The 17,499-nt window shown below is 49.4% G+C and overlaps 1 protein-coding gene across 3 annotated transcripts in view; it reads right to left on the bottom strand.

Annotated features, from left to right (window-relative positions):
- Window positions 1–1,368: 1,368 nt before the first annotated feature.
- The window catches only part of RABL6 (RAB, member RAS oncogene family like 6), a 53,828-nt gene continuing 37,697 nt past the window's right edge, over window positions 1,369–17,499 (bottom strand). For all 3 annotated transcript variants that reach the window (XM_064677319.1, XM_064677320.1, XM_064677321.1), the window contains 5 exons: window positions 9,012–9,230; window positions 8,014–8,362; window positions 5,788–5,959; window positions 4,107–4,156; window positions 1,369–3,422 (listed from right to left, as the gene is read on the bottom strand). In XM_064677319.1, the coding sequence (XP_064533389.1) occupies window positions 3,219–3,422; window positions 4,107–4,156; window positions 5,788–5,959; window positions 8,014–8,362; window positions 9,012–9,230 (994 nt within the window). In that variant the 3' untranslated portion in view covers window positions 1,369–3,218. The remainder of the gene's footprint in view (window positions 3,423–4,106; window positions 4,157–5,787; window positions 5,960–8,013; window positions 8,363–9,011; window positions 9,231–17,499) is intronic.

Below are 17,499 nucleotides of genomic sequence, written 5' to 3'. Positions count from 1 at the left end.
CTGGAAGGACACAGGGGGTGGGAGCAGGCACCCACGGAGTTACTCTCCTGGCTTATCTCGAGTAGTCTGGCTCCCAGCTGGCACAGCAGAAGCCAAGATGCAGTCGGATGGTGGCCAAGGGCCCTGTGGATCCCAGCCAGGCAGGGGAGAAGGCAGTGCCCTGTCCCCCATGGATGAGGCTCCCTGTGCTGTGCCGAGGAACCAGCCCCAGCTGAATTGCAGCAATCAATTTGCTCTTCTCCCTCCTACTGCTCCAAACCCAGGGAGCAGTAATGCTGCAGCTCTGGCCAGTGTTAGCTTCAAGAAACTGCAGCTCCTTAGCCTCAAGCTGTTGATTTTTTTTGGGATGACTGATAAAACCCAAAAGCAAATACGCTGGTACCTCTACAGATGCTCAGAGGAACTATTTATATCGATGTGATCCTGCAGAAGCTTCCCCCTAATGACAGGCATGTACACATACTTTTTATATTTAGCTTCTTTGAAAGGCTGGGCATGGGAGAGCCTGGCTCAGACAAGGCCTGTTTCCTTCTCCCCTCCCTCACACTTGTTGACTCTGGATCACACCTCACGCTGTAGCCCGAACCAGTTCAGCATCCCCTGGAAAGGGGAGAAGCCTAAGTCTAAAAAGACCAGGTTGGACAGGGTTTGGAGCAACATTTGGTCTAGTGGAAGGTGTCCCTGCCCATGGCAGGGGGATGGAACAAGATGAACTTTAAGGTCTCTTCCAACCCAAATCAGTCTGTGATTTTGTGTGTATTATAAAAAGTGCCTTCTTGCTGCTATTCCCTTCCACACTCCTGCTTCACCCACAGGGTAGGATTTCTCTGGCCTCGCTGCAAAAGTCAAACCATGCCACACACCCTCCTGGGGCTCTAGTGTAAGCAGAGCCAGTTCCCACATCTGCTTTTCCTCTTTACAGGAGTATTTTAGAACAAAATGACTGATCTTTGCTTGTTTTTGCCACAGCTCCTTGTGCTGACAAGCCACAGGGAGTGTGAAGGCTCCCACAGTGGCAAATCTGGCCCAGGTGCCAGACAAACTGAGGAGAGCACTGGTGTTAGGAGGGACAGGGCACCAGTACAGCCCCCTGCTAACCACATCTGACCAAACCACCGACCCTTCCACACTTGGGGAAAGCGACAGCTCCCTCAGGGTAGACTTCGGTTTTGGGGAAAGAGCTCACGGTTTTTACATTCGGCTCCTTTTTTTGGACTGATTTTTTAATTCCATGCCCCATCCTGTGAGGTTGGGAACACAGCAGCCTGGGGAGGGGCAGGGAGACACCCTTCTGTGACAGGGTGCTGAGGGACACATGGTTCCTGAGCCCGGGCAGGAGAGCTCTGAGGGAAAAGAAGATGTGCAGAGGCAGGTGTACAACAGAGCTTTATAGTCAGAATGGACTGTACCAGGGTTTCTCGATGCAGAAATGGAACATGACCCAGAATCCTGGTGGAACAGAAATGCTTTCAGGACTGCAGCAGCTGAGGCTCAAGTGCCCACCTGCCTTCACGCATGAGGGGCTGCAAACCGGTCCTGTCCCAGTCTTCCTTTTCCTCCCCAGATGTGCAGTTTGAACAGTCCCATGCAATTTCCCTTCAGTGTCATGTGGAATGCTCAGAGGAGGCAAATGCTAATGGCAAACAGACCTGAACGATACACTGCTCATGCAGCAAAAAAACCAATTTGTTTTATAGGGAAATGGTTACAAGTGCATTTTGTGGGCAACAAAAAAGAAAAATGGAGCAGGAGAATGCCTGCTGGTCAAGACAGCTCTGGAGTGGATAACGGATCAAAAGAACACATTGCTTGATAGGGACACAGAAGGAAACTCCAGTTTGGATTTCATGGTTGACATTTTACAACAAAAAGGGGAGAGAGAGAACAAAACCAAACCTCAAATCAACTTACAAGCAAGAGGGAAATGAAATGCACAGAACCTGGAGGGAGCTTCACCGTCTGAGCTGAGCAAGGGACCCCAGAACCAAATCAGGAGGAGCGCAGAGTACTGACCACTCCATCAAACACAGAGGCTGCTCACTGAGGCACAGGTGAGCGCCATGGGTGGCTGTAGTGCCCATCCAATGGCTGCTGAGCAGGTACCAATCCACAGGTTTAAGTTCAAAGCAAAAACTAAAAGGCTTCCCAAACACGAGGCAGAGGGGGCTCTGCTTGGGGCAGGAAAGGCAGCACGCTGGCTGGCTGCAGTATGGACAGAAGCTGGAGCAGGACGGACGCTGCTGAGCTGCAGTGCTGGTCCCTCTCGGTGCAGAGCGGCAGCTGGGGCTTTACAGCCTGACTGTAAAATGCCTGAGAAGCAAATGCCTTGCCATGCCAACACTGCCCTGTAGCCAATTCTGAAGCTCTGGATATCTTCATTTCCATATGGAGTCATGTCCCTGAGAGGTCCCGGCGGGAGGGGATTCTGGAATATGCAAATTTAAGAGTGGGAAGTGCAGAAAAGCACTGATTTTTCTCTCTCTTTCAGGTTATCTTTCCACTTTGCATTGTTTTCCCAAACTGCATAGCAGCTTACATGTAGTGTCTGAGACACTGGGGCCACGGAAATCAATGGGCTTCATGAATTCCAACAGCAGCACCAGTGAGGGCTAATTAAGCTGCTGTGCAGAAAGGTCCCGTTCAAAGGGCTTCAAAAATCACACACACTCTCACGCTGGCTCTGCGCCTGCTACTTTAGAGAGCTGTACCATAGATGATCTGCTTGACTTAAAGCTCATCAACTGCTGGGTGAAGCTATGGCCAATATCACCTTTCTCCTTAAAAAAATAGGAAGGATAAGAAGTTAAAGACTTGAGACAGTCGAGCACGATGCGTTCATGCGGCATGTTTTTGTACTCCTCTTAACAAGACAGGAATTTCAAGTGTGCAGGAGTGGAATGCAGCAGGGACGGAGCAGGAGGCAGGTCCCCTCACGCCCACACCCTGCCAGCGACCCGACGGGGCATCTCTGGAAGGAGAAAAGCTGACAGCCTGGAAGCCGTACCCTGAACCTTCCCCTGGCTCATGTACATCTCAGCTGCGTTTGCTTTGTGTAACGATGCACCAGGCCAGCACACACAGATGTAAAGCTTTTGTTTTGCTCACTCTGGTTTGAGAGAATATACATTAAATGGCCAAAGCTTTACACATCTGTGCCTGTCCTGGGGTGACTCGTCAGAGAAGATGGAGACAGCCACGGTGCAGAGTTCACAGCCAGCCTACAGTTCCTCATAGTCCCCCCCACCCCGTGGCTTGCTCATGCTGGCTCCTCCTCCGCCAAGAAAAGCCTCAAGTTCATCTATCTCACTGCTTTTCTCCTTGCTCTTCTTTTTCTTTTTCTTTTTCTCTTTCTCCTCTTTGCTCTCCTCCTTCTCTTTGCTCTTCTTGTGTTTGCTCTTCTTTTTCACTGTCTTGTCCTCTTCCTGTAAAATGAGAGCATTTTTATTAGTAAATCCTCTGAGTATTTCAGTGACCCAGGATATACTGCTCTGACACTTGGCTCTGATGGGAATCACAGAATGGTTGGAAAGGACCTTTTAAAGATCACCTAGTCCAAACCCCCTGCTATGGGCAGGGACATCTTCAACTGGATCAGGTTAGGGTGAAGCATCTACTACTAAGGCTGGCTTGGAGTTAATTCCAGAAGACCATTCTGCAAGCTTGGACAGAAGAGTGGACAGACCACCTGGCTTATATGTAGCAGTGGTCTGTCAGGCAGTTTGTGCCCAACAATACCACGGTATTGGACAGGCAGAAATGGCACAGAAAAAGACTCCTGCAGACTTCCCTCGCTGTCCCTGAGATTAGGTCTGTTGGGGACACCCCTCTGCTCGGGAAAAATCTATGCTATGAACACTCTCAGTTCAGCACAGATGCACTGCTCTGCCTCATCCTGTATTTTACAAGCTCAAACACTCCCTTTTCAAAATTCTCTAAAAGCTTGATTTGAAGCTCAATGGTCTGCAGAGCCTGGGAGGCACACACCAGCTGCAGGATGTGAACATGGAAGGGAGTCCACCTGGTCCCCAGAGGACACCACAGAAGGCCACCCCTGTTCTTGGATGGTAGATAACATGGCAGATCAGCTCTGAGGAATTAAACAGTACCTCTTTGCTTTTCTTTTTCTTCTTCTTTTTCTCCTTAGAAGGTTGTTTATCTATTAAAACAGAAAAAAACATTGTTTTTACTCAATTTAAATGGTAAGAGATGCAATTCTGCCCTGGACCCATTTCTGAGAACAAAATACTCCATCCTGGAGCCATGGGCAACGGCAATGCTGACATCTCAGGACAAACTGTGCCCCTTTAGAAACCAACATAGGCTCCAGCACTTGCACCCTGACTCAACAATATGCAACTTGTTTAATTATGAGCATTATCAACACTGACCCGGCATTCACTGTGTCACAGCTACTAAGAAACAAATCTAGAGACCAGCTTTACAAAATGGTCCGAAGGCCAAATTTGGGACTGGATTACTATTTCAAGAACTGAAGAAGAGCTCCCGGGAACAGTTTTCCTCTGATGGAAATCCTCCCAGGCATGGTTTGTGCTTCTCTGAGGACAACTGAGGACATAGTGCCAGCAGATAGGACACCCTGACCGGCCAACACTCACTGCTGCTCACACTGTGTATGGAAATTACATCCCCAAAGCAACCCTGCTGCAGCCCTACTCTACAGGGGTGAATACTATTAAATGAGTCCCAGAGTCCATCACTGTCACAACATTTGTCCCATGTGACTGTGGCTGCTGAGCTTCCACTGTCTCTGCACAAAACCTCCTTGAACAGCAGGGTATCTGCTTGGCTGTTTCACAGAAGGCTTCATGACTGCACCACATTTCACATGTGCGATTTAACTGTCACTCTTACCTACGCAGCCCTTTTTCCTCAGCTGCTCTGTAAATGGAGAAGTTTAATTGCCAGTCAAGTTCCAAAGACTGACGACCGAGAAACAGTTTTATATTTATCACCAAAAGAGATAGGAGGAACCCATGGTGAATTATTAAAGATGCTAAACTGAAGTTAAATTATTGACTTGGGCCTCTGCAGATGCACTTGCAGTTATTTCAAGCTCTGCTGTTCAGCAGCTCAGAGCGACAAGCTGATGAAGCCATGGCAGCCTGTGATACCTTGCTCACACTTTTGGAACAGCTCTCTCTGGTGCTGCTCACAGCTTTCTTCCTTCCTTAAGTCTTTAACTTCCCATCTTTCATCGTGACATCAGGGCGGTCTATAGAAGTTGCTCTGCAGTAACGCCTAGACAGCAGGAATTATTTGCACAAGTAAGACTTGTTCCCTCGGGGAATGGGGGGAAAAATACAGCCCGAGGAATGCTTAGGTTGTGATCAAGATCCCACCCCATTTTTCCCCAAAACAGAAGAGGAGATTGGCAGGGTATGTCAGAGCATTGTGCTCAAGTTGATCCAAATTCTTGAGGAGGTGGACACTGCAATGCTGAATGGCACTTGCCAGACAGGCAAGGCTAAGCAGGAAGCCTTACACAGCAGCAGCTTGTGAAAGATGTGCTTCTGCTTTCAGCTGGGACTAAAATAATACATGGCTGGTACCATGGACAAGCCAAGTTCCCTGTCTCCTCATGGGGAAAAATTTAAAGCTACTCATGCTGTGTTAAATCAGATTACAGACTCACGTAGGGCACTGCATGAAATTAGAGGGTGTTTTATTTAGTACAAATTGGTTTGCTGACACCCTGGAACCACTTTGGAAAAAACAGATGCCTGACAAACAAAAGCAGCAAGAGTGGATATAAGGTGTGAACTTTACCTTCCTCGCTGCTCTCCTTGGGACCAGCTTCTTCCAAACCCAAACCAAAGAGATCTGAGTCATTTTTCAGTTTAAATGAGGGGACTGTTGATTTCACAGGTTGGGGTGGCTTTGCCAGCGAGGTATCATCATCAGATACTTCTGAGAGATCTTCCCTCACTGGGAATTCATCCTAGAGACAAGCAAAGGCAGGTAACACTGACAAATGCTTCAACCAAAATCTCTAAGCATTTAGTACACAAAAATGTCAGATGTCAGCAGGTGGGCAGGAGGGAAGGAAATGGCATCTGAACTGAGCTGCTACTGCCTGGAAATCAATGCCCTCCTGGATCTTATGAGCTCTATTTCTTGCCTTGGTAAAAATGGTCGCACTGGTACTGGCAAGGGTGTTCTGAGAACATCACACTGGGGCTGTCAAAATCAAATTCCCAACGTAAAGGGATTAAATGAGACCTTCAGCTCTGTTATGCTACCAGCATCATCTTTTTTCTGCCCTGGGGAGGCACCTCTGTTTTGGGAAAATCAAACCAAATAGGCTGAAAACTCACCTCCAGCCCTGAGAGACAAAATCTTTCTGCTGTGCAGCTCTGTGGGTCTCAGGTACCAGAGGCAGCAGGGCCAAGGAAGCAGAGTGTGTTTGCAGAATAACTCCCTTCATCGAGCTAAAAGGGAATGTGCTCCCAGGGCAAATCTGCCCCTTCACTGCGGGATAAAACCCAGGATGCTGCAGAGCCTGGATACCACCCAAAAATCCTCCGTCTCTGTATGACGGGAATGGAAATTCAGTTTAATGATCTTCTGATACTGTCAACTGATTCTCTTCAGAATTTGTTATCCAACCTTTCCATATACCTTATATCCCTGTATACCGACTGAACACAGCCTTGCTGTGCTGCTGGTCGAGGCAATGCCCCACACCTTGCTAATGGTGATGGCTTTACCAGTTTGCCTGACCAGTATATCTTGCAGTGGGAAAACATTCACCTGTTATGGGGCATTCCCTGTGTCAGGCATTCCCTGACACTGTTGCACTGACACCCTCACCAATCCCTTCTCATCAGCACATGCAGGAGATACAAACTTGCTCCAAATACTTCGCTTTCATATTAAACTGCCAAGAAAAGCAGGAAATGAAAATGCAAAATGAATGGAAAATTACTTAATAAACAGCATGACACATAGGCAAGGTCAAAGAAACTGGGACAACCGCCCTTTCTACAAGATTCTGGAATGATGCAGACACAGGGAACCTCCCTGAACACCAGCTATCACAGACACCAGGGCACCCCTGAACAGCCACTGCCCATCACAAATCACTGTCAGCAGTTTCCAGGGATTGCTCTGCAGGCTGCGAGTACAGGTCACTGAAATCAGGGATATCTTGAGCCATGCAGCAAGTTCTGACCAGCTCAGAGAAGATGGGTGGGAGAAGTGTTTTCTTCATCTGTAATATGGGGGGCTGTGGGGCGACTCCTGGTGTACCCTGTGTTTGAGCAGACACCTGCAAGCATGTGCTGAATGTTGCAGAAATTACAGCTACCTTGGCTATCCTGGAAAGTCCTTCCCAGGCAGACTTCCTTCTTCCCTTAAGGCTTTGCCAAGCAAATTTTGTGATGGCCTTTTGATTGCTGGATTGACTGCAAGAAGCTCACTCTCTCTGGCAGAGACACACTTCTACATGTTAAACTTTGGATGAAAACCCAATAGCTTTGCATTTTGTACCTTCCACACTGCTGCACTGGTTGTGCTTTGGACTGGCTGAGAATAAGCAGCACAGTAAAACACATAAGCACAAATCTTGTTTGTGTTTGCAAATACAAACCTTGTGTCAGGGGAGGTTTCAGTTGGATATTAGGAGAAGGTTCATCCCCCAGAGGGTGGTCGGGCACTGAACAGGCTCCCCAGAGCTCAAGGAGCGTTTGGACAACGCTCTCAGAGACAGGGTGGGATTGCAGGGCTAAGGGTTGGACTGGATGATCCTTGCCCCTTCCAATTCAGGGTATTCTACAGATCTGTGATTCTGTGATTCTTGTTGCCATGTGGCTTTCACATTCAGAGCATTGGTGGGTTTGTGCTTACATCAATCTCTGCAGGTTGCTTAGCACCTGCCTTGCTGCGACTGCTCCTGAGGGAGGGGAGAACAGATGAAGACTCTGCTCAGGGAGATGCCTCAACCCTTCCAGCTCAGCTCAGCATGGCTCACAGCAACACAGGCATATTATTTACCATTTTCTTCTTCTGGCTGTCAGAATCCTCACTTTCAAAGTCTGGGTCATCCATAACAAATGAGAGCATCTGAGTAGCTATTGGTCCCTCTTGATCACTGTCAGACTCCTCAGGCTTCTCCTCTTTGACCACTTTCTGCTTGGAAGCAAGTCCTTTGCTTTGGGAAGTGGCCTTTGAGGCCTGGGCTGCTGCTGCAGGGCCAGGAGCAGTGGCTGCCAGGCCAGTGTTGACCTTGCTGCTGCTGTTTCGTTCAGACCCGGAACGGGAAGGTAAACTGTCAGGAGGCTTCGGGTCAGTTGCTTTGGTCAAAATTGCTTCACTCTGTGGTTTCAGAGAACTTCTGGAAGACCTGAGAAGAAACAAGTTGTCAGAGCCTGTTCACTCCCATTCTGTGGAGCAAAGCACAATTAACAGCTGAGACTGCCTCAGGGGCTGAATTGTGCACCCCACTGGGAGAGGCAGTTCATCCTACCTGGGGGGGGTGGGGGGGTGGGGGGTGGGGTCAAACACACCACTCAGGCTGAGGATAACCCTGGTGTCTCTGTGAATGCTGAGGCACAGGTGTCCATGCCAGCACATCGTGCTTGATATCACCCACAGGATGTGGTTTGTGGAGAACATGACCCAGCTCATTGCTCCCCAGCACAGGGTGTAATGAGTGACTCCACTCCCTTCACCCGAGACTTGACTCCTCTCCCCTCCCCACACCACTATGAACAGCCATTCTGGCGCCCAGTTATGGGCTCTTGTTCAAATTTGAGGAAAAGGCTGGGCCACTCCCAAGTAGAACTGTCCCAGTGGCCACAGGAGCTCAGTGCTCTAAGGCACGGGGCAGGAAACACTGCACAAAGCAATTACACCTACAGTAACTACAGCCCCAGCTCACAGCTGAAGGAACAAGCTCACAGAGACACCAAGACTTTCCAAAGGCTGCACACAGTCAGTGCAGGACTGAGAAGAGGCCAGCACAACCCCACACTTCTGCCTGTGCTTTGTACCTTTTTTTTTCCTGCTCCGTGTTTTTGTCTCCATCTGGTATGAGGATGACCTTAGAGTCCTTCACCTCTTCCTCTTCCTCCTCCTCACTGGAGAGGGTGATGTTCTTGCTGGGCACCCGTTCTCCTGCCAGCACTGGTCTGCTGGGAATTTTGTCATCCAGATCCAGGTCATCTTGGAAACCTGCCACCATGGGGTTCCCCCCGGCTGCCTCTCCATCGCTGCAAAACAGACAGTGATCAGACACCCACCCCAGGGTGGGCTGGACAGACCTGCCTCCCCTTGGACAGAGACTGACGCTGGCCTGGCTTTTCCAGCCAATTTCAGGAGCAACGTTCTCAGCCCAGGGCAGCTGATGATTAAAGGGCTGGAGCTCCTCTGCTCTGGAGACAGGATGGGAGAGCTGGGGGTGTTCAGCCTGGACAAAAGAAGGCTCCAGGGAGACCTGAGAGCCCCTGTCAGTGCCTAAAGGGGCTCCAAGAGAGCTGGAGAGGGACTTTGGACAAGGGCCTGGAGGGACAGGACAAACGGGAATGGTCTTAAGCTGAAGGAGGGCAGGGTAGACTGGAAATTAGGAAGAAATCCTTCCCTGTGAGGGTGGTGAGGCCCTGACACAGGTTGCCCAGAGAAGCTGTGGCTGCCCCAACCCTGAAAGTGTCCAAGGTCAGGTTGGACGGGGCTTGGAGCAACCTGGGCTAGTGGAAGGTGTCCCTGCCCATGGCAGGGGGTGGAATGACATGAGCTTTAAGGTCCCTTCCAACACAAACCAGTCGGTGATTCTGTGATTCTATGCAGTGCCAGCCTTCCTTTGCCCACTGCCCAGCTCAGGCTGGACCTGCTCCCTGCAGGCTGCAGCACTGGCATGAGCCCTGCACCAAACAGGCCACATTAGGATGTGTCACACACCAGCTGCCATCTCTCAAGCTGGAAATAAGTGGCTGGAAAAGGTGAGCCTCACTGGTACAGAGCAGCCTGTGGCCTCAGTTCCATCAGAACATGGAGCTCCATCCAACACGCAAGGATCAGTCAGTCAAACCATGGGAACTGCCTGCTTTCATCTCCACATCCTGTAATTAAACCTGATCATATGCTGTCACTGCTATGGGAACTCACTCAGCTATCAGCTTCTTGGAATCGTTTCTATTTCTGTGGTGCTCCCTGAAGCAGACAGATATCGAGACCATGCTTTACCATTCCCGAAATTAAATTAACCTAAGGACACACATTCAGAGCTGGAAGTCTGTCAGCCTCCCTGGATGTAGCACAGTTCTGTGTTCAGAGGCAGCTTGATTGAGAGCTTCGCAGCTGAGGATTCTTGTCTGAATGTCCCCAGGACTCAATTTTAATACTTTCTGAAGGATTTGCTCATGTCAGAAATATAGATTTTCCCCAGGCTCAGCTGATGAGCCTTTGTATCACTTTTCCTTGTTCTACTTGCTTTATTCACAGAGATACCTAGCTCCTCCCCAATAACCCACCACACACAAGTCACTGTCCTTTTAATGACACCACATGGATTATACAAGCACAGTCTTCATTTTTACACAGAGACAAAAAAATTGTTATAGCTTGGAACAGATTAGATTTTAGAGACATAAACAAAGTCCTTAAACTGGAAGAAGGTGGTGTTCCCAGTCAGTCGCACAAGGCAAGCACTGGAAGACAGTGGAGGATGGTGTGCTGGTAAGAAGAGAAATGCCCTAAACACTGTCAGGATGATGGTAACTGCTCACTCTGACTCTTCTCATACAGTTGGATATCAGCTTACAAGTCAGTTTTAAAGAGTTAATACATCTGCCAACAGACATTGGAGTTATTTGTGACAATGGGACACCAGGCTGATGACACCTGGTGCAGCCAGAGTGATCACAACCAGTGCTTGTCTGGGTTGGAGTGCCAAGAGCTGGGCCAACATCAGCCCTCTCTCTGTTTCTGGTGTGGATCCCTCTGCTCTCAGGACTCAGTGCAGCGCCTGGCTGAGCAGGGACAGGCTGCTGAAGAGCCCCTTCATCACTAACACTGCTGTTCTCACGCCGAGCCAGGAAGCAGGCACACAGCCTGGTCACACAAAGGAGAGGAAAACTGGTGCCCAAACCAGCCCCCAAGGCTGGAGGAATTACAAGTGAGCGATTCCTGACGTTTGCAAAGCACTGGCAGGGTTTCCTCTTGAAATGCACCGAAAAGAAAATGGAGTGGCATCCTAAAAATGGCAGGATATTATTCTGAACTAAAGACATTGCATTTCTTTAACACATCACTACTCTATTAGGCTCAGGGGCTCTTCAGACATTGCTGTCACTGTCCTACCACACACCATCCAGACTTGCAGCCTTTCAAGCATTCCCAGTCTGAATGGAACATCCATGTTTCTACCCCCCCTCGCCAAAGTGGGTCACCTCCCTTTGCAGTGAGTGCACTGCCTCCATGTCTAACCAATACAGATCGCTGAGCGACAGCTTAAGAGCAGAGCAGTGGAGTGAACATACATCAGGAAAATCACTGCTGCAGTATAAACAGGGTCTGACAAGGCAAAACTAGGATCAGCTTGTGGTCCTGAGGTTCCAGCTGGAAGGAAGGCAGAGCATGTAAACCCAAGCACGTTGAATGGGTCTCTCCAACCCTTGAGGCACTGCCAAGCTGGCATGAGTATTGAGCCAGTGTGATTGTGGGCACAGATACCCCCCAAAAACTGACTACACTGGCTGAGGTCTGCTCTGATCACAGAGCCTGCTGGGGTGTCCTCAGTGACAGACTGGCTGCTGGGGAGGAAACAAACCCTGCTGCAACCTGAGCTCAGGGCCTCACACCTGGATGGGCTGTGTTCCCACAGCCCCAGGGCAGCCACCAGAATTCTCTTGCCATGTCCTTTTTTGGGGATAAAGAAAGAGGAAAAAACCCAAGCCCTAATAAAGCAGGTAAGCTGAGGGAATCCCACATCACAGGATGAGCCTGCATGGCTGTGTTCTAGGAGATGGAGGCCTTCTTCAGTGAACCATTGTCCTTGGCTTCCCTCCCTTGGGCTGGTGCAGCTGGGCACCACTATATGCACAAGAGATCCGTAAAAGCAAAGAATCAGTTCAAAGCCCTTCAGATGCAAGGACATAGCAGCCTAATCAACATTTAAGATATAGCTAGGGATGCTGAGAAGACAGATCAGGAACACTGCCAGGTACAACATAAACTGGCTTTCAGACACCTCCAGACTACCCAGGATCCAGGCCAGCCTGACCCAGCAGGAGCCAAGGCAGGAGGTCCTTTGGAGCAGATTAGCTCCTTCGGTGCAGTCACTTACACAGTGGCTCAGAGTATCAGGTTAAAGAGCAGCAAATTAAGTTCTGAAACAGCAAACTGGGAGATTGAAATACCTTCCTAATTAACTGGTAAAGAAACTGATCCGGGGAGTTCTCTATTGCAAGTCAAAGAACCATAACATACCATTAAACAAAACCCAGGACTCCATTCATCTCCATAGGCCTGTGCTGGGATTTAGCTACAGCAACCCCAAGAGCTGTCACTAAATGCTGGAAGGTTCCACAGATGTCTGATCCTTAGGGAGAACAGCCCTATTCCACAGGCAAGAGCACATTCCTCACTGAGAGGAATTTCAGGAAAAAAAGATGGTTTTTAATAACATTGCTGCTCCATATCAATTCTTGCTCCATTATTTTAGAGATGTTATGGAGCAGGGAACGGGGGAAATTGACAAAACATCATTGCAAAAGAATCAAGAATTCCCTACTTCAACAAATGCCAGAATTTACAGCCTTTCTAAAGCTCAACAAGAGCAAACAAATTCTTACAACTGGCAGCAAACACACCCCGGAGCTCAGGAAGCAGTTTAGTGACACAGCACAACATCCTGCTCACAGCCAGACCAGACCTTGCCCTCCTCCATGGGAGGGAGCAGCCTGAGCACACCAAGCTCTGCCTGGGGAAGGATGAGGAGCCAGCTGGGAGCTTAGGGGTCAGGGTTCCAGAGAGAACTGGTAAAGGTGACACCACAGTGGGTGCCTGCAACAGGTTGCCCAGCTGGGAAGAACAAGCGCATCAGGCCCTGTACAAAAAAGAGAGGAGCAGCCCCGTTCACAGGCCAGTTCACAGGTCCTGGTCCTCATGGACTTCAACCAACTGAGTACCTGCTGGAGGGACAAGACAGCAAGATGTAGGCAACCTAGGAGGTTCCCAGAGCACACTAACGGTCACTTCCTCCTCCGAGGGATAGAGGAGCCAGTGAAAGGTGCTCTGCTGGACCTCACACCCGCAAAACATGGGGCACATGTTGGGAGAGCAAAGGTCAAAGGTAGCCTTGGTGAAATTCAGGATCCTAAGGGCAGGGAGGAAAGTAAAAAGCAAGCTGGAGCTCAGGAAAGCAGACTTGGGCATGAAGTCTGCTTGGAGGCCAGAAATCAGAGGTGTACCCAGGGATTAATATGGGGCCCAGTCCTGTTTATCACCTTCATTAATGACTTGGATGATGGGGCAGGGTGTACCCTCAGCAAGTCTGCACGTGATCCCAAACTGGGAAGAGTGACTGATGCCCAGAGGGTCATGCTGACACTCAGAGGGACGTGGACAAGGCTGGGAATGGGCTGACAGGAACCTCATTAAGTTCAACAAGGGGAAGTGTGAAGTCCTGCACCTGAGGAGGAACAACCCCACACACCAATACATGCTGGGGGTCACCAGCTCGACAGAAGAGGGCCTGGGGGTTCCTGGGGGTGCCAAGCTGAACAAGGTGCCTCTGCTGCCAAGAAGGCAAATGGTATCCTGGGCTTCATGAGGCAAAGCAGTGCCAGCAGGTCAGGGAGGTGATCCTGCCCCTCTGCTCAGCGCTGGTGAGGCCACAGCTAGAGTCCTGTGTCTAGCTCTGAGTGCTCCTCAGTACAAGAGACACATAGGCACACCAGAGAGAGTGAGTCCAATGAAGGGCCATGAGGATGAATAACTGATTAACTTACTGGAGCAACACTCACAAGAGGAAAGGCTCTCCCATGTGAGAGTCAGGACTGCTTAGTCTGGAGAAGGCTTGGGGGGGACCCTGAAAGGGTATTTAAACAGCTGAAGGAGGTATAAAGAAAGTGGAGCTAGGCTCTTTTCACTGCTGCTTGATGCCAGGACAAGAGGCAAGGGGCACAAACTGAAATACAGGAGATTCCCCACGAACATCAGGAAACACTTTTTCCACTGACAGCGTGCCTGGGCACTGGAGAGACTGTGGGTTCTCCATTAATGGAGATATTCAGAAGCCATCTGGAAACAGTTCTGGGCAACTGGCTCTGAGTAGCACTGGATGAGGAGGGAGATTAGACCAGACGACCCCCAAGGTGCCTTCCAAGCCTGTGAATGTATCTCTGCTCCACATACAAAACCACAGTGCGCTGAGGTGTTCTCAGAGCTCACTGCAGGGTTCTTGCTTACAGTCACTGAGGCGATTCCTCTGATTTGGGTAAGAGAACTAACTTCACAAAGTCTCAAACCATGGCCCATTCTTCTGCCACATCTTCAATGGCTCTTCACTTTCAGAGCCTACCTTGGCTCTAGTGCACCCAGAAGGAGTGCGGGTGAGCTGTGTAAGCTCAGCACTCAGGCATCTGCTTCAAAATGACCAGGAGACCTGAAAGCATCTTGCTGGTATATTCTCAGGCCTTGTTCCTCACTCAGATACAGGGAGAAAGCAGCTTCTAGGATTTAATTTTTTTAAAACCAATAAAATCTCCCTGAGGTTTGAGTGGTTTCATAGGACTGTGTTCTTTAGGTCAGAGATAAATTTCTGCAGCAGTAGATTTTGTTGCAATTACAACCACCTCCTCTCTGCAGCAGAAGCTGATTATTGAGGACAGCGCTTACAGAACCTGTATGTTGTTACCGGGTACCATGGGGCTGTAACTGGCATCCTGAAAGAAAATGGTTATTGCAGATGAAGGTCAGAGCCACATCTGCATGTCTGAATTTCAGCACATCTGGCTTATTGTGGTAGGCCCCTTTTGGCAAGAAATAGAACATCAAATTGCCAGACCATAGAGAAAACTATGTGATCTACAGAAGAAACCAGAGCAAGCCAGGGATGCCAGGCTGCAGAGGAATGTCAATTTGCAGGGATGTGCTGCAAGGCCTTCTCCCAGGGAAACAGAGCTGTTCTGACTGCACTGGGTACCACTGTCAGCAAAGGATGAAGCTGTGAACAAGTGTGGACTCTGTGAAAGCCCAAAGGGGTCTCTTTTTCTGCCCCCACCAGTTCACTGACACTGGAAGGCTACCAAGACTGGGGACAGAGTGCAAAAGGACATCAGAGCATCCAAAAACATGTCAACTCTAAACCAAGGAGCAGGGTTCTTGCACCCCTGTTCAACACATTTGCCTTTTTATACAGTTTGCCTGTACCTATTTGCCTCTACTGACCGACGCTCTGGAGCAGAGAAGCCCCTGTGAAAGATCCAGCCTCCTGCCCACAGCAGAACTGCAGCTCCAGAGCTCTGAGGGCACTTCCCTTGGCCAGTCCCTTGGCCAAACCCAGCATGGTCAGATTTGGCTTTCACGACAATTTCTTGTTAAACACAGAAAAATATCCCAGCTCAGCCACAGCCATGAGCAAGACACTTTGTAGGCCAGCATGCTGCCACCAACCAATATTTTTTTCCTTGCCTTTTTTTTTTCTTTAATAAAACATCCACGTGTTCTGCCATCACAAGGGATGATGATTCAGGCTGACCTGCATTAGATAGAAATCGAGCCTCACACACAGCACTGATTTAAAGTTGCTGTGGTTGAACTAGAGAACACTGAATCATGACAAAGATGTCAAAAGATGCAGAATCCACCACATTCACAGATTAGCAGTGTCAGTGTTTAATTACTCTCTTGGTTAATCCAGTGTTGATGACAAGAGGCAGCAGGCAAGGAACATACTAAGCAAAGGGATGCAGAGCCTGTGAGTATGCTTAGGTCACCTCTTAAGAGACAGTCTGCTTTCAGACAGCTCACTACACATTCTCTTGTCTGAGCAGCTCAGTATACACAATGCCCTTTCCCTTACTTTTTGGTTAAAAAACATCAAAGCCAGGAAAATTAAAAAAGGGAAAAAAAAAAAGAAAATCCACCTTATGGCATAAGCACAGCTCTGCCATTTGGAGGAGATAGACAGTTACAGAGTCACAGACCAGTTTGGTTTGGAAGGGACCTTAAAGCTCAGCTTATTTCAATCGCTCCGCACTGAGCATCTTCAACTGCAGCAGGTTGCTCAGAGGCCCATCCAGCCTGACTGGAAATGTTTCCAGGGATGAGGCATCCACCACTTTTCTAGGCAACCTATGCCACTGCCTCACCACCCTCACGGTAAAAAACTTCTTCCTTATACCTAGTCTGAATCTCCCCTTCTTTAGTTTAAAACAATCACCTCTGGTCCTATTGCAACAGGCCCTGATAAAAACTCTGTCCTCACCTTTCCTTGAATCCTGAAAGGCTGCAATAAGGTCTCCCCAAAGCCTTCTCTTCTCCAGGCTGAACACGCCCAGCTCTCCCAGCTTGGCTCCAGAGCAGAGGGACTCCAGCCCTTGGAGCATCTCCTTGGCCTCGTCTGGACTCGTTCCAACAGCTCCACGTCCTTCTGATGTTGGGGTCCCCGGAGCTGGAGGCAGCTCTGCAGGGGGGTCTCACCTGAGGGGGCAGAGGGGCAGAATCCTCCCCTCCCCACTGTCCACGCTGTGGGATCAGCCTAGGGCACAGGGGGTTTCTGGACTGGGTCATATTCAGCCTCTCCCCCACCAGCACCCCCAAGTCCTTCTCTCCAGGGCTGCTCCATCTGTTCATCCCCAGCCTGGATTGATACCAGGGGTTGCCCTGACGCAGGTTCTACACCTTTAGCTTGGCCTTGGTGAACCTCATGAGGTTCCCATGGCCCACCTCTCATGTTTGTCCAGGTCCCTCTGGATGATATCCCGTCCCTCAGGAGTGTCACCTGCACCCTCAGCTTGGTGCTGTTGATAAATTTGCTGAGGGTGCAGTCGATCCCACTGTCTGTGTCATGGATGAAGACATTAAGCAGCACTGGTCCCAGTACAGACCCCTGAGGGACACCACTCGTTTACTCATCTTCACCCGGGCTTTGAGACATAGATCACTACTATCTGGATGTGATCATCCAAACCATTCCTTATCAACCCATCAAATCTCTTGCCAATTCAGACAGAAAATGTTGGAAAGAAACATTAGACATAGACAAAGAAAAATAAAGGCACCCCTCAAGAGGTTTTTGGAATCTGCAGGCAACCATGCAGTGACACTCCCAAAGGAGCATGACCCTCTCCATCCTTCCTTCCAAAATTCCACAGAGCTATGGATTGCCCCCAAGTGCCTTTCAGCAAACCCCAGATCCCTTTATAGTGTCTCAGGAATGGCAGAACCAGGTCACAAAGGAGCTTGGCCATGCTTTGGGCCTCTGCAGAAGGGAAATATTCATTAAGGAAAACATAATATCCCTGCAAAGTGCACTGT

The sequence above is a fragment of the Pseudopipra pipra genome, chromosome 20 (assembly GCF_036250125.1).
Source record: "Pseudopipra pipra isolate bDixPip1 chromosome 20, bDixPip1.hap1, whole genome shotgun sequence".
NCBI lineage: Eukaryota > Metazoa > Chordata > Aves > Passeriformes > Pipridae > Pseudopipra > Pseudopipra pipra.
This window is presented reverse-complemented; position numbering and strand designations above follow the sequence as displayed.